This window comes from Tenrec ecaudatus, chromosome 15 (assembly GCF_050624435.1).
Source record: "Tenrec ecaudatus isolate mTenEca1 chromosome 15, mTenEca1.hap1, whole genome shotgun sequence".
Lineage (NCBI taxonomy): Eukaryota > Metazoa > Chordata > Mammalia > Afrosoricida > Tenrecidae > Tenrec > Tenrec ecaudatus.
In genome coordinates this window covers 29,032,917-29,056,729 of record NC_134544.1, presented here as the reverse complement: position 1 = coordinate 29,056,729, position 23,813 = coordinate 29,032,917, and the positions used below count along the sequence as shown (strand labels likewise).

The following is a 23,813-nucleotide window of genomic DNA, read 5'->3' as shown; positions in this document are numbered from 1 at the left end:
CAAGTAGAAAATGTTTTGAAAATAATGATGGCAACATATGTACCCTTGTGCTTGATACAATTGATGTATGGAATATTATGAGCTGTAAGAACCCCCAATAAAATGATTTTTTTAAAGGAACCTCTAAGATTAACATCCTAAAAAAAAAAATCTTTGAATTTTGGAACTGAAGTCACCTTGGAGGTCACCCTTCAGTCAAATGGTAGAAGGGCTTAGGAAATACCCAGCATCACCCGTGAGCAATGTGCCCCTTGAACAATCAACTACGTGGAACACAACTTACCCCAAAACAAACAGCAAAGACAGGAAGGGCAGGGGGGTGAGAGCCATGTGGACAAAGAGCGGGAATGTAGACACCTGGGGACAATGATCACCAATGTCACGGCCGCAGACTAGAACTGCTCCCATAGGGTGCTCATGGCTGTCAACCTTCTAAAAAGCAGATGGCTGCATCATTCTCCCGCAGACGGATGTGGATTTGAACCACTGACCTTCCCGTTAGCAGCCACACGCTTTAAGCACTGTGCTACCTGGGCTCCGATAACACAATGACGTCTTTCAAAAATAAAATAAACTTACTAGGGTCTATGCTTTAAAGGTAAGTCTAAAGAAGGAGCAAATAATGCAAGTGATGCTTGAATAAAGCAAGACTCTTGTTGGCAGAAGAATAGGGGCTAGGGTTTGGAGACCCACCCCCAGGTAAATTGAGGGGACACACAACCTGCTTTCTCAGTCTCCAAAAAGCAGTGCTGTTTGGTGCGTGTTGCAGCCTAGTTTCCTTAATGTCCAGGAAGCTGAAAAACCACACTCAATGTCACTCCGTCAACTCTGACTCACAGCAACCCAACAGGACAGGGCAGAGCTGCCCCTGTGGGTTTCTGAGACTCTTAACTCCTTACAGGGGTAGAGAGCCTCATGTTTCTCTTGCAGAGCAGCTGGTGGTTTCGAACTGCTGACCTTGGAGTTAAAAGGCCAACTCATCATTCACTGTGCCACTAGGGCTCCCTTTAGGGTTTACATGCTGTTACCAACCAATCGAGAACCACTTCGAACCTGAACTTGGTCCTAGAATTCTTCATCCACGAACTATGAATTGGCCAATGTGTACCTTCTCCTTTGATAACCTCCTGTCCTGTCCTTTTACTGATGCCTGGCACCGCCTAACAGGGTTCCCTGCAAGACCGCCACCCCAAGGCATTGGGAATATGTTGGGTGTCTCTCAGAGAGAAATGTTCCAAGAGTTGCCGAGAAGAGAAAGAAGACTCCCCTGATCAGGTGCTGGGCCCCGGGCCACGTAGACAGGGAGACATTCTCTCCAGGGCCGCCATCCCAGCACCCGACAACCCACCTCCTGCACCCACAAGCAGGGCAAGCTCCTCTCACATGCCTGCCTGGAGGCAGGATAGGGGCGATCCCCTTCAGAAGAGCACCATGGAAACTTGATCAAGGTCCCAGGCTCCCTCCCCGGGCCTCCACTCCCACCACTGTCTGCTGATCACCTCTGGGCAAAGGGTCAGTCAGTCAGCCTGGAACACCTACTGCCCCTGAGGAGCAGGAAGGAGGGTTCCAGCTGATTACACCGAGCCAGGTCCTGCCTCGGGTGAGGGAGACGACCCTTGAGAATGGTGGGAGAGGAACAAGTCTCCCTAACAATCCTCCCTGTCTTGTGGGTTGGGAATTAAGAGGAGAGATCTGGACACTGAAAATGTTCGTTCTCTCTCTCTCTCTCTCTCTCTCTCTCTCTCTCTCTCTCTCTCTCAATCCACACTCTGTAGTCTAGAATTGTTAGCTATGTTATCTATAGAACTATGTGTTTCAATATAAAGAAATAACTATCTTCTGCATTTTCACTTTATCAAAGGCCTCCAGTAGCCAAATACCAAGTTGGTATAATTCTAGGTGAAAAGGCAAACTTAACCTTTGGTTTACCAATGCGGTCACTAGGATATTTTCATTTCCGTCTAGTTTCAGTCTTCTTCCTGGACCTAACCTGGAAGCCCCTGGTATAAAAATACTAAGACCCTACAGTCTTCCCGTCCCTGCAGCCTGACTCAGCCAGCGCCCGTGTCTTTCCTTTAAGAGGCAAGAAAGCACTGTTCTTCTGCCATGCTGGGGAGCCCCTGCTCTCCATCAATTCCTCTCGCTCAGGGGTGACTTCTCATAAGCACTTCTCCTAACAGCAGAACCCTACATTTCTCTACCGCCAATTCAGACAGTAGATGGAGGAGCTGGGGGTGGGGGTGGGGGAAGCACACCCTTTCCTAAGGGAAATACCGAGAGAAACAAGGCTAAGGGTGTAAAGCAGAAAGATGGCAAGATGGATAATGTGCTAAGAGTCAATCCCTCCAATGGGGAGACAGGAGTTGGTAATGGGGACCAGTTACCAACCCTCATGATGTTGCTGCTCTGCTGGTCCTTCCCCTGCAGCGCTGGCCACTCTCTGCCACCGGTGCTGATGCAAAGCCCGGAGACATGTGGGGGCCACCTCCTCTGACAGCATCACGTGGGTGGAGTCCACATACCCCACTCTCCCAGCGGCAGCCCTGAGTCCAGCCCCACTGGGTTTCAGAGGGAGTGAGACCACATGCACCCAGGCTGGAAGACCGCGTCCTCCCTGGGGAGCCTTCTGTTATTCCATTGAGCGACCCTGGGCGAGTCGCTTCGCTGTCCAGCCTGTGATGTCCTTCTCGCCTCAACTGGTCCATGAGTCCATGAGAACAGGACACCATGGCATTGGCACTCACACACAGGAGACCCTGGGTAGCGCAAACGGTCAGTGCTCTTGGCTTCTAACAAAAAGGCTGGAGCTTTAACTCCACTCGGAGGTGCCTCGGAAGAAAGGCCTGGTGATCTAGTTCTGAAAAGCCAGCCACTGAAAACTAAAGAGCGCAGAGGAACCCGACAGCAACTGAGCCTACACACAATATCCCCTTTTGGGAAAGACCAGTGCAATCAGCAATGGGGTGGAATGAGGGTTTGGGGGCACAAAAGTGTGGTAAGAATTGGGCTTGCCAGGGTGCAGGGTAGCACCGACGAAACACACCACATTCCTCTAGTTCTTAAATGCTTCCTCCCCACACTATCACGACCCTAGTTCTACCTTACAAATCCGCTAGACCAGAGCGTGTACACCAGTACAGATAAGAGCTCTCAACACACAGAAACCAGGACAGATAAACCCCTCAGGAACAATGATGGGAATAGCGATACCATGAGGGTAGGGGAAGGTGGGGGATAAAGGGGAAAAGGGGGGAACCGATTGCAATTTCAACTAATAACAACCCCCCCAGGGGGACAAACAGAAACATGGAATAATGAGGAGAGGGAAAGAGCAGAAAGAATGCAGATTGAAGGTAGACAGAGGACAGTGTTAGATACAAAAATAATAATAATTTATTATTTAACAAGGGTTGACGAGGGAGGGTGGGGAGGGAGGGGAAAGGAGCTGATACCAAGGGCTCAAGTAGAAAGAAAATGTTTTGAAAATGATGGTGGCAACATATGTACAAATGTGCTTGATACAATTGAAGTATGGAGTGTTATAAGAGCTGTAAGAGCCCCCAATAAAGTAATTTATAAAAAATTTTTTTTAAAGAATTTGGCCTAGATACAATGTGTGTGTTTCTATATGCATTCCCCCTCCCTCGCCCTCTCCCCATTACTTCCATGGAGCTAAAATGACAGGATGTAAGGTCTTTGGTCAGAGACGCTCCTTGAAATAAGTGATTTCCATCATAAGTTAAGGAGGTGTCAGAGCAGCATGCTGAACCCCGGGACTGAGGGCCAGATTCCCACCCAACATGCACTGGGTGTGTCCCCAGGGGAACACACACTGTCCTTGGGTGTCACAGCAAGGGAAGGAACAAGAAGACAGGAGCTGGCTGTGGTCACAGGGGCTCTTGCTAGACCCCCACCAACAAGAATGGCCGAGACCACAGCATGAGCATGGCCAGCAGTCACCTTCTCAGCAGGTCCCCCGTCCTCGAGGGTCTCCTACTGCTTACTCATGGGAAATGCACCAAGAAGACACGGGGCCCCCTGGAGGAGTAGAGAGGGCCCAAAGCCAGAGAGAGAGGCTTGTCTGAGCCCAGCCCGGCAGGGAGGGATGGAAAACAGGCCGCCATCAGGGCCAGTGGAGACACTGACCTCTGGGCATGTCCATGGGGTTGAAGCTGGCCAGCAGGTCCCGGCACCACTGCCGGTCGCCCTCCACCTTGCTCAGCCAGTTGTTACAGTTGAAGTAGTAGCGGAGGTGAGGCCGCTTCATGTCCGTCACAATCACACGGTCCAGGTACCAGCTGGCGCTCAAGCCCGTGTTGTCATGCTCGATCCTGGGTCAGAAGCAAACAGCCACGGCGTCAGCGGCAGAACTAAGACGCCCCCCCCCCGCCCCCCGCCTTCCGCACGGGAGGACCCAGGGCTTGCGGGCTTGCTCCTAAAAGAACTTCTATCATTTCCTTGCTGTTGATGCTACTATACCTGTCTGGACCTCGGTTTCCCTGTCTATTCAATGGGGATGTCGTGGCAGGTGGGTGTGCAAATTAACAAATGCGACCTTGTGTTGCCTTCCACCGTGAAGAGCCCCTCCGTGGCCAGGGCTTACGGCGAGATCATTCTATCTTCCTCATCCAGGCTCTACCTGAAGAGGGCTGTTTCTCCACCTCGGCCTCAGGCACATACACACACACACTCCGGCTCCAGCATATACACACACACCGGCTCAGACAGACACACACACACCACTTCCTGAAGTGCAACTGAGTCAACGCCAAGCAAGACCGTTTAGCAAGACTTTGCTAAAGGGCTAAAGGGAGGGGTATGACAGGGAGCTACTTAGAGGGCAGAAACCAGCCACGCCATCTGACTGGAGGGGTGTGAGTGGCAAGGAGGAGGAGGGTGTCAAAGGAAGAGAGCCGGGAAGGATCTTCATCCACAAACAGCACTGACTAGGAGGTGGCCACTGTTACTGCAGACGAGGAAACTGAGACTTGAGGAGGTTACCTGTCCCGAATCTCATAGTGGTAGGCAGAGATTGGAACCCAGTTATCTGCTCCTTCCCCCCAAACCGAGCCAAGCCCACTGTCCCCCAGTCGCTTCTGACTCCCGTTGCTGTTACGTGCTATCTAACCAGTCCTGACTCAGCAAGCCTGTGTTCCACCTTGCCTGGTCCCATGCCATCTGCCGGATCATTGTCCTGTTCGAGCCCATTGTTTCGGTCACTGTGTCAATCCGTGTCCCCTGGGGTCTCCCTCTTTTGCTGACTATCGATCAAGTACGATGCTCTTTTCTGGGAACCATTCTCTCCAAAGAACGTGTCTGAAGTACCAGTGTTCCAGCTGCCCTTCCATGACAGCTTTGCTTGTTCTTTGTCATAATTCAAAGGCATCAATTCCTTTGCAGTCTGTTTCGCTCACAGTCCAAATTTCATGTGGATGTGGGGCTACTGAAAGTACCATGACTTGCTTTCATCTTAGGTTTCAAATTGACCTCCTTGCATTTCGACACTGTAAAGAGATCCTGGGCAACAGCTTTGCCCGCTGCTGTCGGTTGTTGGAATTCTTGACTGCTGCTTCCATGAGCATTGTGCTAGTCCAGGTAGACTAGAGAAACAAATCCAGGGAGACCCATGGGTGTATGTGTGCATGTGACAGAGAACTTTATATCAAGGGGTATTATACACGCACACCTTGGCTGGACCCAGCCCAGTCCAGATCAAGTCCTTAAGTCCTATATTAGCCCATATGCCCAATACCAATCTATAAATTCCTCTTCAGACTCATGTTACACATGCATGGATGTCGAATGCAGGAAGATCACAGGCCAGTGGATGAAAATTGTTGTGGGTCCAGTGGCAGTGGAAGCATCTCAGCACTAGCGTGGGTCTCCACGTGGCTCCTCCAGCTCCAGGGCTTTAGCTGCATCAGCTTAGCTCCATCAGGCTTGTTGTCATCAAGAAGCAGAGAGTGTGTCTGCCCTCCAGTGAACTATTCATCTCTGTAGAGCCTCCAACTGAGGTCATCAAGCTGCGACCCGATTGACAGGCTAAACGCCACCCCTTCACTCTTAATAGTCTCAAGTTGACACCAGACGATGTAACCACCACAAGCATCGACTATGGATCCAAGAAAAATGAAATACGTGACAACTCCATCTTCTCCCCATGTATCATGTTGGTGTCTAGGGGTCCAATTGTCAGGACGGGGGTTTTCTGGGCTTTACATTAGGAGCCCTGGTGGCACAGTGGCTACACGTCAGGCTGTTAACTGCAAGGCCATCAGTTTGAAACCACCAGTGACTCTGGGGGAGGAGGTCGAAGCATTCTTCTCCCATAAAATGCTACCGTCTGAAAACCCACAGGGGTCGGTCCACCTTGTCCTACAGGGTCACGATGAGTCGGCGTCAAGTCTCTGGCAGTGGGTTCGGTTTGGGGGTTTACTCCGAGTTGTCATCCACGCTGCAGGCTGCGTGCGGTGCTTGTTCCCCAACAGCAGGTGCTCCTGTCCTCCTGGCTTTCGGCACACCAGGTGTGTCATCTGCAGGCTGTTAATAAGCCCAATGTAGTAACGGTGACTGGGGGGTGCCTGAGGCTGCTCTAGGCGGGAGCACGCCACCGCAACGTTCTCCTGCGGGGCAGCCAGTGGGTGCCTGCTGCTGACCTGCGGGTGCGCGGCTGAGCACTTTAGCGCTACACCACCAGCGCTCCCCTCATAGCCATCAGAGTCTGGGACGCCTGAGGGGCACGGGCTGAAATGGGCTCTGCCACCTGAACAACACAATCTGAACTCCAGTCTGAGCTCCTGAGTGTGCACCATGCACACACGTGTAGGGAGATGGTCCTGCTTGCCGGAATGCAGAGAAGTGAACCTCTCATGGGAAAATGTGGGCCACTGTGATGCAGGAAGAGGAGCCGCCGTGGCGTACAGGGCTGCTACGAGTCTGAATTGACTCCCCTGTAGTGGGCTTGCTTTTGTTTTATTTGTGATTCGGGGTGGGATGGGAGGGCCTTTGGTGGCCCTGCAAGTGACACCACAAGAGTGGACAACACCTTAGAATGTGTCAGCAATGAGGTCAGTTTATAATCTGCTTCCCTGGATCTCTACCTGCTCTCCGCTACCCCTACCCCAGCCAACACACACACACACACACACACACACACGCACATACCACACGCGTGCGCGCACACACACACACACACACACCTTGGCTGGGTCCAGATTCTCACCTGATTTTGTAGATGAGGCCCACATTGTTGGTCCTCACCCGGAACACATCCACGTTGGCTTTCTTAAAGGCGGATTCACTCCTGCAGAGAGCATGTGCAGTTAGCTCAGGTCAGCGCTCGGCTCCCAGGCCGGGGAGGAGAGCCCAGAGCTGGCAGCCCCTTCTTCCTCCTCACCCCACTCCTGGGAAACATGCCCAGCAACCAGATGCCATCTAGATGGGCCCCAAAGGCACCACCCAGTGCCCTCAGTGGCTCTGAGTTGGGGACATGGAGGAGAAAGGAGAGCATGATCGGGGCACCTGGTGCTCCTGGCTCTGCAGATCTCATGGCCTTTCCTCACCGGCCTGGCTCCTGCCAGGAAGAATGGCAATGGCAGGCACAAGTGGATGCACACCTTGGGTGGTGGCCATTATCTTGCCACCCCAACAAGAAAGGAAGCACTCCACCCCACGCTGACAACCAGGAGGTGGGGGCAGGGAGGGAAATACCCAGCTGGCATCCTGCAAACGGTGTGAACAGAAGAAAGTACCCCTGGCACAGTCAGCAGTGAGTCCCAGGTGCATGCGTCCAGACACGGAAGTGTCATAAAGTCAGCCAGCTTCACCCCAGGAGGGCTTGAACAGCTCGTCACAGCATCCTCTCGGAGCGGAAGCCTGAATCTCACGTGGCATCTTCCGATCCTCTGTTCAGCAAGGCAGGACCCCAGCCAGTGGAGCCAGACAGCAAGAAGTTCTTCCTGTCTGAGCAGTGAAGCCTTGTGGACGGGCCCGAGGGCTAGAAAACCCACTCTGAACAGCCAAGGCTCTAGAAACCCCACTGAACAGTCAAGGCTCTAGAAACCCCACTGAACAGCCAAGGCTCTAGAAACCCCACTGAACAGCCAAGGCTCTAGAAACCCCACTGAACAGCCAAGGCTCTAGAAACCCCACTGAACAGCCAAGGCTCTAGAAACCCACTCTGAACAGACAAGGCTCTAGAAACCCTACTGAACAGACAAGGCTCTAGAAACCCCACTGAACAGACAAGGCTCTGGAAACCCCACTCTGAACAGCCAAGGCTCTGGAAACCCCACTGAACAGACAAGGCTCTGGAAACCCCACTGAACAGACAAGGCTCTAGAAACCCCACTGAACAGACAAGGCTCTGGAAAACCCACTCTGAACAGCCAAGGCTCTGGAAACCCCACTGAACAGACAAGGCTCTGGAAACCCCACTGAACAGACAAGGCTCTAGAAACCCCACTGAACAGACAAGGCTCTGGAAAACCCACTCTGAACAGCCAAGGCTCTGGAAACCCCACTGAACAGACAAGGCTCTGGAAACCCCACTGAACAGACAAGGCTCTAGAAACCCACTCTGAAGAGCCTAGGCTCACAGAACCAGCACACAGCCCCTAGGAAAAGGAAAACAGAGGAAATTTACATGCCTGCTCATGGATGGTCTCACTCAAAACCAAACTCAATGCTGCTGAGTCAATGCCAACTTGTTGTGACCTTACAGGGCAGAGTAGAACTGTCCCTTTGGGTTTGCAAGACTTCAAATCTTTATGGGAGTAGACAACTTCATCATTCTCTCAGAGTGGCTGGTGAGTCTGAACCACCAACCTTGCAGTTAGTAGCTCAGTGTGTTTCCCACTACATCACCAGGGTTCCTGTTTTAAGTGTGTTTTGAACCAAAAGAGAGGGGCTGATCTTCACCCCAGGGCATAAGGCTCTGCCGCTTTCCGGAGAAGACTGAAGGTTCTACAGAACCCAGAAGCATGATCCTGCAAAAGGAAACATTGAGGCGTACCATCTGCCTGGAGAGTGTTTCGGGACACAGGGTGTGTGTAGTCTCATGCAGGGCACAGGAAATTGGGTTAAAATGTACACTGAGGCAGCAGGGGGAAGAGGTGCATTGGGGGGCAGTTTGGGGCAGAGGAGAAAGGAGAAAATGGTAGAAGCTTCTAGGTCTAGCAGAAATAAAAGCTGGGTTTCCTGCAGGAACCTGAGACTCACATTTCAGCCCTGGACGGAGGGAGGGGGGGAGGGAAGGAGACTGTTACCGGACCATCTCTCCAATTGAAGCTTCTTTGCCCTGCTCAAAGGAGCCTGGGTGACAGGACGTGGTGGTTACACATTGAGCCACGATTCTCAAGGTCAGCAATTCGAAACCACCAGTCACTCCAAGAGAGAAAGACAGGGTTTCTACCCCTGTAAACAGTTACAGCTTCAAAAACTCACAGGGGCAGGTCTGCCCTGCCCTGTAGGGTCACTACGAGTCCTCATCAACTCAATGGCAATGACTGTTTTTTCCAGTTTGGGGCTTTCTTTTTGTTCCCCTGCTCAAGAAAGATAGAGAAGAGGGGTGTCAGGCTTATCAGACAAGCAAGGAGATTTATGAAAGACAGTGCCTTGCAACAGGGAGACAGGGCGGGCCCTCAAGGCACCCCCACAGGCCTTGTCTCCCTGATAAAGGAAGGGGGCGTTTCTAAAGGTGCTTTGGGTGGGAAGGGCTATCATGTTTATTCATGACAGGTATAGGCGGGTGTATGGTAAGGAGGCACACGTTGTGCAGCAGGATCCTTGAGTTAGAGTCCCCTCCCCAGATGGTCTCTGCTCTTATCTCAGGTTGTGGGTGCTTTGGAATCGATTCATCATTGAATGAAGCTGTTTGATAAAATGAGTTAGACAGCGATGATGGCGAAGTTTTAAATATGGGAAGAGACGTTTGAAGTATTTTGAGCATAAGCAAGAATGCTGAAATGGCAGATGTTTTTCACACATATCCTTTAAGCACACTGCCAGCAGGTTGATTCTGGCTCCTAATGATGCTAAGGACAGGGTAGAACTGCCCCATGGGGTTTTAAGACAGTTCATGTGTATGAGAGCAGACAGCCTCATCTTTCTCCTAAGGGATGCCTGGTGCTTTGAACCAGCAGCCCTGCAGTTAGCAGTGCAATGCTTAAACCCCTGTGCCACCAGGGCTCCTGACCTAGATCCTTACCACGGTTTTCAAAGGATCACTTGATGAAGCAGGAACACGTGTCCCATGTAGGCGCAAGAGAAAAAGCAGGGTGCAAACAGTGTGCCAACATTCAGACAGGATCTCACTTTCAGTGCAAACAGGGTCCCAATTTCATTTTACATCTATAGTGTAGAAAGATGTTCACAAAAATGCTGTGTGTTGATGGTAAACTATTGTGAAATGTTCATTATTTGTTCATGACTTTCTATATGTATGTGTGTGCCTATATATATATACATTTTTTAAAATTTCTGAGTGGGACCTGTGCTATTTTGGTAGGTGTTCAGAGGCCCCATCCTTCCACTTCCCCAGCAGGCTGCTGTGGGGTGGTCCTTGGCAGGGGCCCCTGGGCTGCAGGTTTTCATCTTCTGGGGACGCCTGGGACTTGGGAACTGCACAATGGGTAGAGAAGAGAAGATCGGCTCAATGTGTCTCTGTTTGTGCCCAAAGACAAGGGGTAACGTAGCAGGAAGGCAGCAGGCCTTCTGAAATGCCTCTGATAGGGTTTCTGGAAGAGCAGCTTCCACGGGGCCATTTCGTCAGGAGGCCCGTTGAGGTACCTGCGGCGCCACCCACGTCATCCAGTTGAATTTGCATGCTGATGTTGCTGTCTGTTAAGTCACCACCCAGGGTGCTGTGTGCCAACATGAGGAGTGGGGTGGAAACCACGAAGAACAGAGGGAGCATTAGAACGACGGACTTCCCCCACATATCCACGTGGAGAGCGGAGGCCTCACTGTGGCCAAATAGAAGCTACAGCAGCCCCAGCCAGTGCCCACAGGCCAGTAGAGAAAGACCATGCCCCCCGTGCCCTCCTGCTCCCCAACAGCAGCACAGGTCATCTTAGCTGGCAGCCAGGAGAGCTGGCAGGTAAGATGCCAGGCCTTCTGACACACTGAGGGAATGGGGGTGCGCAACTGGAGAACCGAGTTCCAGAAGATACATGAGATCCCATCCTTTTGCCACTGCCTGTGACCCAGGTCGGAGGTGTTCCCGGAGAACAGGGACCCACCAGAGCGGGCTCCAGCTGGGATCATCTTGTTAATACTTGGTGGAGGAGAAACTCAGGATGACGTTGGCCAATGGCACAGTCTAAATGAACTGTCCCATACTCACTGCCTAGGAAGGCCCAGTGCATACAGAGAATTTAGTCACCAGGCCACAAGTGTGTGTGTGGGGGGGGGGGGGAAGACAGCTGGCACCCAAGTTGGAACAGGAAATATTTTTGTATTGAAAACTCAATCTTGATAAGTCTTTGGGGGTAGAAGGTGAAGCCCTTGGTATGAGAGAGATTCCAGAATGAGCAGGGACTGAGGGGGGAAGTGCAGAATGGAAGACAGGGGAGAAGCAGGAGCTAAAGGCAGGGTATCCAGCAGGACCAGGGGCTGTGAGAAAGGGGGTAGGGGGGAAATTCTCAGAAAGACTGGGGCAGAATTTTAAGACTAAAGGATTTTCTATGTCATGCTAAGTTGTTTGCTTGCTGTGAAATTGGTTTCACACAAAAGGCTTTGGGGTGTCTCTGGTGGGGGGTCTGGGGGGCGCTCCAGCACCTCTGTTCTTTTGCAAACAATTTCCTTCCTTATAAAATTTGACTTGATCTGTGAGAAGAGATAAGAAGAAACTATATCATCAGCCAAAACCTGGTCCCAGGCCAACTGCGTAACAGGGCACCAATTGCTCATATGCAATTTCAGGTTGCGTCTGAAGAAAATTAAAATAAACCCACCAGAGCCAAAATATCCCCACCTGGCCCCTCCAGAGGAGTCCTTCTCCTTACCCGAGAGCTAGACTAGGTTCCCTCCTCTGTGAAGCCTCATTATAGCCACATCCATGTCACTGCCATTGAGCTACTTGCAAAGAAGTGGCATCGCTGTGGGAGGTGCAGAGGCCTCCAGGTCTCCCTCGTCACCCAGGCCCCTCCATCTCTCTGAGCATCACCTCTCTGACATCTCCAGGGCCCATTCAGTTCGTGCTTCCAACCGGAACCACACCTCCGAAGCCACAGCAGCTGTGGGTTCCTGCAGAGACCTCCCCACTAGCCAGACTTGGGGTCCTGCCCGAACCTACTGCTCTCCTGCACAGATAGAGCCAGAGGCCCCCATCGGCTGACTTACAGAACAATTGGGGGATAGCAGTTCCGGTTCATAAGAAGCCCTGCTGGCATAGTGTGTTCCAAGTTGGCATGCCAAATCCAAGGTTAGCAGTTCAAAACCACCAGCTGGTCTTTGGGAGAACGCTGAGGCTTTCTACTCTGGTAAACAGTTGCCGTCTCAGAAGCCCACAGGGGCCGGTCTATCCTGTCCTGTAGGGTCTTTAAGGGTCAGCATCAACTCGATGGCAGTGTTTGGTTTTGGGTTTTTGGTTCCTAGTTCAAAGGACTCACTTGGGGGAGCTGCCTGCTTACATGTGACTCCAGGAACCCTGGTAGCACCGCAGTTAAACACTTAGCTGCTAACCAAAAGGTCAGTGGTTCAATCCCACGAGCTGCCCGCAGGAGGAAAACGTGGTAATCTGCTCCCATATGTGTTACAGCCTAGGAAACCCTACTTACTAGGCAATCGTATTCTGTTCTACAGGGTTACTGTGGGCTAAGTCACTTTACTCAATCCAGTCGCTATGGGATTTTTATAACTTGTTGCCTTGCTCAGCAGCAAACAGGTGAGATATGGATGTCACCTGGAAAGGACAGGTAACTTTGAGAGTCTACTTTTATTTGCCTGACTGTGAGTGACCAAAAGGCTAGGAGGTCCTGCTGTCTGATTAATCAACAGAGACATCCTAAGACTGACTTAAATAACCTTATTGCTCTGTGTGCTTGCTCATCGTTAACCACTCCCCCCAGCCCCCCACCGCTTCCCCGTGGTTACCCTAAAGGCTGCGTTAATGTAAAACATCTGGATGTGACTTCCTCGGGGTGTGGATTCCAAAGGAAAACGTATCTGTTCTCTCTGGATTCTGATTCTGAGCAGGACGCCAGCAAGGCAGCTGGTGTTGCAGTCAGCCGCCGCCTCCCTGGGGTCACCTACATGCTTTCTCTCTGACCTGGAGTCAGTCAATTGGCTCTGCTGCTCCCGGGTATGAACCCTTCATAGCCGTGAGAACACTATGAGTCAGAATGCCCTAGGAGAATGCCCTAGGAGAAAGCTTGGATGCCCTGTGGAATTCTTCTACTCCGTGCGCATGAGGCCACCAGGAGTCAACATCAACTCAATGCCAGCAGTTGGTTTGTGTTTTAGGAAGGTCTCCTGGGCTACCAGCTTGCTGATGCCCTAGACCTCTCCTCTGGTGATACAGCCTTCCAATCCCAACTGAGAGAGGCTGAGTGAAACCCTTGAAAAGGGGACTCAGACACAGACCAACAGGTTTTAAAAGGTAACTCATAGGGGAGAAGGTAAGTCCTGGGGGAGAAGGGGGGAATGTTTGACATGAACAGGTGAAGATGAAGAGCCTGAAGATACAAAAGCAGGACAGACTGGGAGGGACCGTCACAAAAGGAGAAGAAAAGTACCTTTTCATGTAAAGTAAGGCAGGCTGGGGCTCCAGAAACCAGCTTGACCAACCCCACCCCACCCCCCGGGGGTCTTGTGGCTTCTCCGTGCAGAGGACACTCAGGGGAGGAATGGCAAAGAGGATGGACATTTCATGTATTCTCTTTACCGTGCCCACATCAATCGAGGGAAAGACCTCCGCATGTAAGCCCCTCACAGGGGAAACAGTACAGGAAGGCAGGTACCCTGTTCTGCGGAAACGAACGAGATAGGACGTTACCCTGCTCTGATGCTGCACCCTTCGTGCCACCGCCCACGCTCTAAGTACACTGTTGACCAGGGGGGTCGCCCGGCCTCTGGACCCCATCCCTCTGTGCTCTCCACTGATGCTGTTAGAGGTTCCCAGCCACCAGCCCCAGAGGGTCACTACCTGGAGCCCAGGAGGACCGAGGGGAGTCTCCTATTGACCCTCCAAGGACACACAGCCCAGGGTTCAAGGGCAGTGTTTGCAGGAAGAGGCTGGGGTTTGAGGACCACCTTTATCATCAACACTTCAGGAGCTACTTTGAGCTACTTTGAGCCTCTCCAGGCCTGCTTCCCCATAGAGAAAAGGTGTCCCATTTGTGGGCTTCTTTGTTTGTTTGCTTTTCGGGGAGTGGCTGTAGAACAATTGGCTGAAGTAGAATTGTATTCAGAACCCCACTGGGGAAGATGATCAAAGTCACCGAAGATGGGGGAAAATGGGAACATAGTAGGCCCAGAACCAGCCAACCAATATCCTACTCCACTGGAACAGCCTGGACGCAGCTGACAAGACCACCCCTCGAGACGTAAGTGCCTCAGAGAGTCCATGACTCTGCTGAAGGGTTCGTGCCTTTCCAGGTGCACGCTCTCTGTGCGTGTGCATGTGCGTGAGTGGTGGAGACAGGGTCAAAAAGACAATGATCCCTGCTCCTGGGGAGCTATAAGAACATGGAAGATGTGACACACACACACACGCAAGCACACACCCAAGTATCCACACTCAAGTGTACACAAGCCCAAGGGCTCGTGGACCCATCAAACTATCACACACACACACACACACACGAACAGCTCCACACACACATAGCACACACGTGCTGACTTGTGTCTATGTGTTGGCTGGCCTCGGGCTTCCTACGCTGCGGTCCCTGGTGATACTTGGTGGCTGAGTGTGGTAAGTTCCCAACACCCTCATGGGCACCCTCTGGTGCCCTCCTCCACAGCTGTTTCACTTTGGTCAAAGGGGATTCATCACTTCCAGGTGTAATGCGAGGAAGCTGAGACCCTGGGAGCAAAGAAACTTGGCCAAAGGAAGATGGTACCTTACAGGTGGATGCTGGTCCTGGACCCTGGTTTCTTGGTCCTGAGCACTTACTCGTTAACATCAAGAGCTTCTCGGGAGTACTGAGGTGCATGTTAGGCATTCTTATCCATAAAAGCTAAGGGCGGAGGAGGCGGGTGCTAAGGAGAATTGACAGGAGGGTACAGGAAACACCTCCCCCCAATACATGGTCTGTCCCATCCCCCTGAACACACCTGTGAGCAGCCCTGTCCTCTACCCAGAGCATCAAGTCAGACCTGAGCTCCAGAGCCTTCCTCCCGCCACTGCCACACCCAGGCTCATGGGTACTCACTTGCTGGTGAGGTGGAGCTTCGGAGAGAGCCCGTTCTCTCCAAAAATGGTGATGAAGACATTGGCATCCGTCCCTGCGCCTCGAACATCCCCTGTGGCCGTGACCACCTCGTACACTGCAAAAGGAAAGGAGAGGGTGGGCTGTGGGCTCAGAAAAGACCCAGGAATCCTCACCAACCAGAGCCCCTGCCTGACCCTGGGACGCTGTCTATCCACTGAGGGCTCCGGGAACCCCCATATTGCTGCAAACCTCCAGCCAGTGTCAGAGTCCCCCCACCTCAGCCTCTGGTGCGAGGTAGAACGGGACCCCCTAATTCAGTGTGCACACATTACAAGTGGGGAGCCTGCAGGCAGAGGGAGCAGGCTGGGTCAGACCCAGCACAGGGTCAATGCCAGGGCCGGGGCCGGGTATCCTGCGTCCAGTCTGTGCCCTGCCCAGCAGCTCCCACACTGATACTCCAGCCGGCACGGGCTCTCGCCTTCCTGGCTGCTGGCACATAGGCCAGCCCCGCCTTCCCAAGCTGGGTCTGTAACAAGAAGGCTGAGTGCAGCATGACTTTAAGTTGGGGGGGTGGCACACCTATGGTGAAGAGCCAGCAGAAAGGGAGGAGGTCATTTGGAATTCTCTGGGCATGGGACAGATGTTTGCTGCACCGCAAGGACGAATTCATACCTTAGGGAACATAGCAACCAAGACACCAAACTGGCTGCCACAGTGTCAGTGCCGACTCACAGCGAACTGCTTATGGTTTCCAAGACCGTGACGGTGGATAGGAGGTTGAGAGCCCAGTCTTTTTCCCGAGGAGCTGCTGGTGGTTTTGAACCGACAACTATGCGGATCACAGCCCACCACATGCTCCTAAATACAGCGAGCAACAATATTTATTGATTAAATGCTCCCTACATCCCTCAAGTCAGGCCTTGACATTATGGAACTCAATTATTAAAGCAAGCCTCTGATTATTGCTAGAAGCCCTGGTGGCGTGGTGGGTTAAGCATTGGACTAACAGCAAGGTTGGCAGTTTGAAACCACCAGCTACGCAGGAGAGAAAAATGTTCTTTCTACTCCCATAAAGAGAGGAAACCGAGGGGAGAGGGAGCAGGAGGGAAAAAATGAAAATGAGCTGATTCCAGGAACCCAAATGGAAGGCGAATTTTGAGAATGATGAGGGCAACAAATGTATAAGGGTGCTTTACTCAATTGATGTATGTGTGGATTTTTATAAGAGTTGTATGAATCCCAATAATTTTTTTTTTAAGAGAGAGAGAGGAAACCCACAGGGGCAGTTCTGGCCGGTCTCAGTTGATAGCGGTGATCTGGGGTTGGGTTTAGGGTTCTTACCATATCCCACCCAGTCTCTCCAGAGCAGGGAAGTTCTTCCCTCGGATGGTTGAGTATGTTTGAGGCGAGCTGCCCACTGGCTGTATGAACCAGAAGCCTGGGCATTTACTATGGAAAGGTCAGACTCAAGGGGTCATCTGGGGTCCCCAGGAATGGACCCCAACCTGGTTTTTGTTTTATTTCTGTTTTGAAGAGCCCAGGTTGTTTCAGAGGGAGGATATTTTGGGTGTTTCCAACCCCTCAAAAACTAAATGCCAAAAAAAACACAAAAAAACTAAATGCCGTGCCATGGAGTTGATGCCGACTGGTAGCAACTCTACGGGGCAGGGTGGAACCGCCCCTGCGGGTTTCTGAGATGACGGGTCCTTGGGTTTAGACATTCATACTCCAGAGTTTCCTCAGTCCACAGAAAGGGTTTGTCCGGTTGGAAAGGCAGCATGGGGGTCAGGGGGTGACTCGGTGGGGAGACACGGGAAGATGGCAGGGAAGGAGGACGGGAGGGACTCTGTTGAGCACCTCTCGTGTACCAGGCTTTTGGACAGAGCTACTTCAGTCCAACCTCTGTACGCCCCTGAGCCAGTGTGGACTTCTGGAAAGTTCTGGACTTCATTTTCACAAAGAGCCGGAGCAAGCCGTGGCCCAGCACTTACAAGTCACTGGTCCTGACCCAAAGCCTGCCTCTCTGTAAAATTCAGACCAATCTAGACCGTCGTCCCTGGCCCAGAGCCTGCCACTCCATAAAATCTAGACCATCATCCCTGGGGGCTAGCATGCAAAAGCTCTGGCACATAAGAACACCATAAATAATAAACCAAAACCAGACTCATAGAGTCGATGCTGACTCATAGCAACCCTATAGGGCAGGGTAGAGCTGTCCCTGTGAGTTTCCAAGATTGTAACTCCTTTAAAAAGAAAGAAAGAAAGAAAATAATTTATTTGCATAATTACTTACTAGCACATGCACATTTTACATATAACATAATCATCTGCATTACTTTGTTTACATGTGAGGGAGCTTCAAAATTCTGTGGAAATTTTAATTAAAAGATCATGGAACTTTTCTACAAACTTTTTTTTCCTTGAATAATATTTTTATTGACATATCTTACTCATTCGGATATATCCCTTCCCGTACAGTTCAATTATCAGTGCTACCCACTCCCCTCGCCCCCTTCCTAACCCCTTCCCACACCCTCCGTGAACTGTTACTCCTGTCAGTGTCTCGGAGGGGTCATCTGCACTGCGCGATCTTCAATGAACAGATGAACACACACAGGTCTAACACGACCAATGAGGTATATAACATGCAGACCACAATAGCAAGGGGAGGGGATCTTGAAGAACTGGAGGACAGTGATGCGATTCCTCAGTGCCACCCCCCCCCCCCTGGATTTACCCTCCACCCCATGAGGCCCTACTAAGAGGGACTGTCCAATTGTCTTGCTGGTGGACTTTGGGTCTCCACTACATCCCGTCCCCTTCATATCAACGTGGATGAGTGCTTTTTGAGCTTGTGTTACCTCTGCCCTGAGACACCTCATGATCACACAGGCTGGTGTCCTTCCAAGATTATAACTCTTTAGGGAGGTAGGAAGCCCTATCTTTCTCCCATGGGGCTGGTTATTGGTTCTGAACTGCTGACCTTGCAGTTAGCAGCCCAAAACATAGCCACTACACCACCGAGGTTTCTACCATCCTCTTTACAATTATTTACAGTGAAAAGCCAATTTCCGCCCAGGAGCTAACGACTCCTTCCTCTGGCAGATACTGCGTTAGACTGACTCGCATTCTCACGTATCCCAGAAGCTTTTCAGACATGGATTCCATCCTAATTTGGTCCTCCAAGGCCTGGGACATGCAGGTACCGGATATTTGGGGCAAAGGGACCCTCCGATGGCATCTGCTTCTGACAGAGGCCCCCATTGAGGCACTGTGCAGGAGAGAAATGACCCAGCTTAGTCACTCCATGCTCTGTCATTTGGGATGGCCAAAGCCTTCGTTCTCCATGGAATTACACCACCTGATGCCCCATCTTTAAGCTGGGAATCACCAGGATGGTCCCCCATTGCACTCTGCCCCACCCTGAGCAGCACAGCTCCAGAGCCCGGAGCTCACACACACAAGACTATTTTCAAATCAAGCGTGCACTGAGAAGGACCAGAGAAATCAAGAGCCACCGCACAAGGTGGGAGAGGTAGATGCCAGGGGTGCTTAGCTTGGGGGCAAGGAGAGCCTGGTTGATCAAGAGCTGGTTTAAAAGGAGTCTCAGAAAGCATCCACCCTAAAAGACAAGCTTGGCAAACTGGACCACCACGAACCGCATACCGTCGGGCAGACAGGGGAGGTGATCCGCAGACCAGGAGACAGTATTTGGAATGGATCGTTCCCACAGAGAGCTCGTGCCTGGCCAGTGTGTTACCCAGCGTGACATCCCTGGTATGCAAATCACCTGTGAACCAGGGTGAAGGGGAGATAATACTCCTTCGAGGGAGAACAAGGAGGGGGTGCATGGGGGGGGCCCTAGTGGGAGGTCTGATGCATTGTTTAAATCGTTGATTGATACAAAAATGATGAGTTGAAATCAACGCAACCAAACTCGACCGGACTCACTGCTGTCTGAGTTGACAACACTTGGGCTGACCCTAGAAGACAAAGCAGCACCACCCCCCGCCCCCGGGTGGGTCTCTGAGGAGTAGAAAGCCCCGTCTTGTGCCCACGAAATAAATGTAAGCCCCCATCTAAACTCACGATAAAAAGTTTTAAGAGACAAGAGACCCAGAAACTCCACTCTCAGCATTGATCCAAGAAAAAAGACAACCCATCGGCCCGGCGCGTGAACATGCATGACAGCTTGACTTGAAGCAGCCCTAAACGGAAACCCCAAACGCCCACCCACAAGAGGCCAGTGGCGGTGGAGCCTCAGAGCAGGAGGCTGCTCACCGAGAAAGTGGAAGAAACAGCTGAGCAGCCTCAGACGCATGACGTCGCTTGAAAAAAGCACGAAGCAGAATACGACATACACTCACGTGAGTGTAGAACAGTGGCCCCAGGAGCGGGTGGGGAGTGGGAGTGAGGGGAATGGACTGGGAGTTAAACATATGAAGAGAGAGGGTGTGCATGGTTCCCCCTAAGGAGCCCTGGTGGCACAGCGGGCTAAGCGCGGAGCTGCTAACCGTAATGTCGGCAGTTCCAACCCACCAGTCGCTCTGCAGGGCAGAGAGGAGGCTCCCTGTGTCCACACGGGCTGACGGGGGCAGTTCTGCTCTGTGCTACAGGGCCGCTGGGAGCCGGGATCAACATGGCAGTGAGTTCGCTCACTATGACTCGCTTCTCCGGAGCTCAAGAACAGGGACAGCTAGCGAGCAGTGGTGGGGGACCCAGACCTCTCGTCTGGCCCTTCTCCTTCCCCTCATCACAGCCACCCCCTCTCCACGTCACCCCCTCTCTGAATGCTCACAGGAGTAGGAGGCAGTCTTGCTCATCAGAGGGAATCAGTACAAATACACAGTGCTAATGCACATCTGGGAGTGCCTTTGTCAACACTCATCCAACAGGACCTGCTGTCAATTTATTGCTGTCAATAAATTCTCCTTCAATACCATTGGAAAATAGACAAAAGACTTGAATAGGCAGATCATAAAAGGGGATAGCCGAATGGCCAATGAAATCTGGTGAAGTTCTCAGCCTTGTTGTGCACCAGGGACATGCTCAACAAAATCGCAAGGTCTCACCAGCCAGTCCACTCCAATAGCTAATATCAAAACATCGACCGCATCTCATGGACTCTAGACTTTGTGGGGCCATGGAAGGTGGAAGAAGCCCTGAACCTACTGTCCTGAGACTGTCTGAAACCACAGAGATTCCCTGGAGACATCTTAACACCAGCCTACGGTTCTGCTTAACTTGTAAGAATAGTTCTGCCTTCAGCACTGTCCTCACAGAATCTAACGACAGGGCGGGGGTCCCACTGGCAACAGCGCATCCAACAATGAGATGAGGAATGGTGCACAACTTGAAGAACTTGATCTTGCTCGCTCACTCGGACTCACGGGGACCCTGTAGGACAGAAGAACTTCCCTGGGAATCCTTATGGGAGTAAAGTCTCATCGTTCATCCACAAAGTGACTGGTGGTTTTGAACTGCTGACCTTGTGGTTCACAGAGCCCAATGTGTAACCCGCTACGCCACCCGCTACGCCGGCTCCTGCAAGAAATGTAATCCATGCCATCGAATTGTCCTTGGAGAAACTGTCGACTGGGTGTAATTTTGTGGCATCTTGTCTCAAACAACAAAACCAATAACATATAGAGGAGGGAAAACACACCAAGAGTAGTATCAAGTGGTTACAGCGACTTGGGCTGACATCCACAAGGTACGCGGTTCCAAACCACCAGCGGCTCCTGGGGAGAAAGGTGGGCTTTCCTACTCGTGTAGACAGCGGCCGTGTCAGATCTGTCCTGCAGGGTCCCTGCGGGTCGGCACTGCGTGACGACAGTGCGATCTGAGAGTGCGCCCACACGTTGCTTAGGACGTTTACAAGGACTCTGTTGCTGCTTCCGTTTTTGTCTTTCTTTCGTCAGCTTTTTCCGTATAGGGAAAGTCGGGACGGGTGGATCTAGGAAGAGAGCAACTGGAGTAATACTCCCAGGGGGCACGGAAGGGGAGGTGGGGGGACTGAGGCGTCTACAGCCACGGCCACAAGAAGGAAGAACGTGTTCTCAAGTCGATCAGGGTGATGGTTGTCCGCCTAGCCTTGATGTGGTCGCGATGATATTGAATCGGGTGCTATGTTGAGTCTAGCTCAATAGAAAGATTTAGGAAAAATAGAATGTCAGAAAACTCTCTGTGGTCTGTGCTAAAGCTCAAGGCCCGTGGGTCACAGTGGGTGTCTGGGTTGTTATAAGGCCTGTAAGAGCCCCCCATAAAACAATTTAATAAAAAAGATACGCAAGGCCTCAGACCCAGCCGTCCTCCCTCTCACTGGAAATCGAAGAGAATGTGGTGCACACAGCCATCAACAGATGTGCCCGCCACCTGTACGCAGCTTTTCTTTTCAAAACGGCTAAAACCCGGAAAGAGCCCACATGCCCATCCACACAGAATGGTTACCTAAACCAGGGTGTGTTTGTAAAATGTAATGGCACCCAACGCTTGAAGAAAGGAAATCAAAAAGAACGAACGATATAGCTTATCAGGGAGCCAGGTGGCAGAGGGGTACCCTGCGCTGGGCTGCTGACGGGAAGGTGAGCGGTTCGAACCCCCCAGCCACTCCAAGCGAGAATGATGAGACCAGCACCCTGGGAGCCCGCATGCCTCCGCTGGCAGGCAGGTGGTGGTTTTGCACGTGATGGTGGCAGCTGGTCCACGAAGTGTCTGGACTGGGGATTGAACCCGGGTCTCCCACTCGGAAGAGGGGCTATCCCCCCTCAGCATACTCTGCACCCCAAGGGATGAAGCCGGATAAAAGTAGGTCATGGAGGGAGAAGGAGTTCGGTGGGAGCCCTGAAATTTCCCCCCTCCACTCCCCCACCTGAGCAAGGGGCAGGGTCCCGCCTGGCCTGTGGCGTCCCGGGGCGGGGGCCCTCGAACCTTTGGCCTTGTAGTACTCATGTTCCAGCTCCTCGTTGTCCTCGTCCGAGGCGTAGTTCAGCACCTCCTGCTCGTACAGGGCCAGGAAGTCTATGTCTTTCTTCCTCTTTTTCTTCTGGGGCATCATCTTCCCGGTGGTCCTGGCTCGCTGCCTGCTTCCTCCAGCCTCCCTGGGCCCCGAGCCCCGCGCAGCTGAAGCCCGGGTCTGGGGAACCAAGAGCCTGTCTTTCCTGGATCCTGCTGCCCACGCTGTGGCTGCTGGCCCCTCCCTCCCCACTGGCCCCTGAGCCCCGCCGAGGAGAAAGCCAAGCTTTCTTCTCGGCCTTTCTGCCCTCTCCCTTCCTCTGCCACCCTAAGATAGCCGCTGCCTCCTCTGCCCCTGCCCGCCGGGTGGTTGCAGGGGGCGGGGGGGGGGGGGAACCTTCTCCTTGGGGTCCATCACTTATTCATGGGGGCTGAGGGCAGGCTGGCCTCCTTACTCCACCCCGTCCATCAGAATCAGGTGACATCAAGCCCCTGGCATCTGTTTCCCTGGCCTCCCAGCAGGGAGGCCACCCAGGGGAGGGCCTCTCCAGCATCTCAGCTCGCCCAGGCCAGGCTGTCCACAAGGGTCAGGGCCCAGGGCCTCCTGAGGAGGACGGGGTGACTGGGCCAAGCTCTGAGCCTGGTCTGCCCTCTATTATTCATGACCCCTGATCGTCTTACGGAGCAGGGAAGGTTCTTGGAGTTCATTCTCTCTCTCTCTCTCTCTCTCTCTCTCTCTCTCTCTCTCTCTCTCTCTCTCTCTCTCTCTCTCTCCCCCCCACCCCGTCTTTCTGGGTCCACCTCATCTCCAACAAGACTTCTTCACACACCCACCAGCACAGAGCCCTGAACGGCCCACCCCAGCTGAGACCAAGGACCCCAGAGGAGCCCACTAGGACCTGACCACCCAGGGAGAGTGGCCAGCGCCTGTTTGCACAGGAGCCCTCAGTTTCCCCGATTGCTCTCCACGCTGTTGAATGACAGGTTAAAGGCCCCTCAGAACCCACCCCAGACTCTAATTCCTGTGCCCCATCCCTCCCCCACAGCCTGGATTCCTGGCTTAGAACTCCGGGCCCAGGGGCCCTCCCACCCCCAATCAGCGGAGACAGATTCTCTGTGGCTTTAAAGTGCCTCTTCTTGCCGCTATAAGACTTGATGAAGGCGTCTCATTAAGCTTTTGTTAGGATTTCTTGCAGCTGGGGCTATGGGACATCTGTGAGGACCTGGCATGCCAGAAACAGCGGCCCCTCTACCCGCACCCCTCTACCCTTCCCCACAGCGCCCCCTCCTAGCCATGTGGGCTGGAAGGAGGCTGCCCCTTCCCTTCCATAAGTGGGGGTGCTGACCCTGCCTCCTCCCAGGGCTTAGAGAAAGTGCTCAGAAAATAGAAGCTTCTGGAAATGGTCAAAGCTTCATAGACGCCCATGGCTTCTAAATTCAGGTGCCTTGCTACAATTTCAGGTGGTGCCAGAAGCCCTCTTTCCG

General features: G+C 52.4%; 1 protein-coding gene across 2 annotated transcripts in view; it reads right to left on the bottom strand.

Annotated features, from left to right (window-relative positions):
* The window catches only part of LOXHD1 (lipoxygenase homology PLAT domains 1), a 148,561-nt gene extending 126,130 nt beyond the window's left edge, over nt 1–22,431 (bottom strand). For both annotated transcript variants that reach the window (XM_075532983.1, XM_075532984.1), the window contains exons 1-4: nt 22,305–22,431; nt 15,375–15,489; nt 7,223–7,303; nt 4,147–4,331 (exon numbers count right to left, since the gene is read on the bottom strand). In XM_075532983.1, the coding sequence (XP_075389098.1) occupies nt 4,147–4,331; nt 7,223–7,303; nt 15,375–15,489; nt 22,305–22,431 (508 nt within the window). The remainder of the gene's footprint in view (nt 1–4,146; nt 4,332–7,222; nt 7,304–15,374; nt 15,490–22,304) is intronic.
* Nucleotides 22,432–23,813: the final 1,382 nt, after the last annotated feature.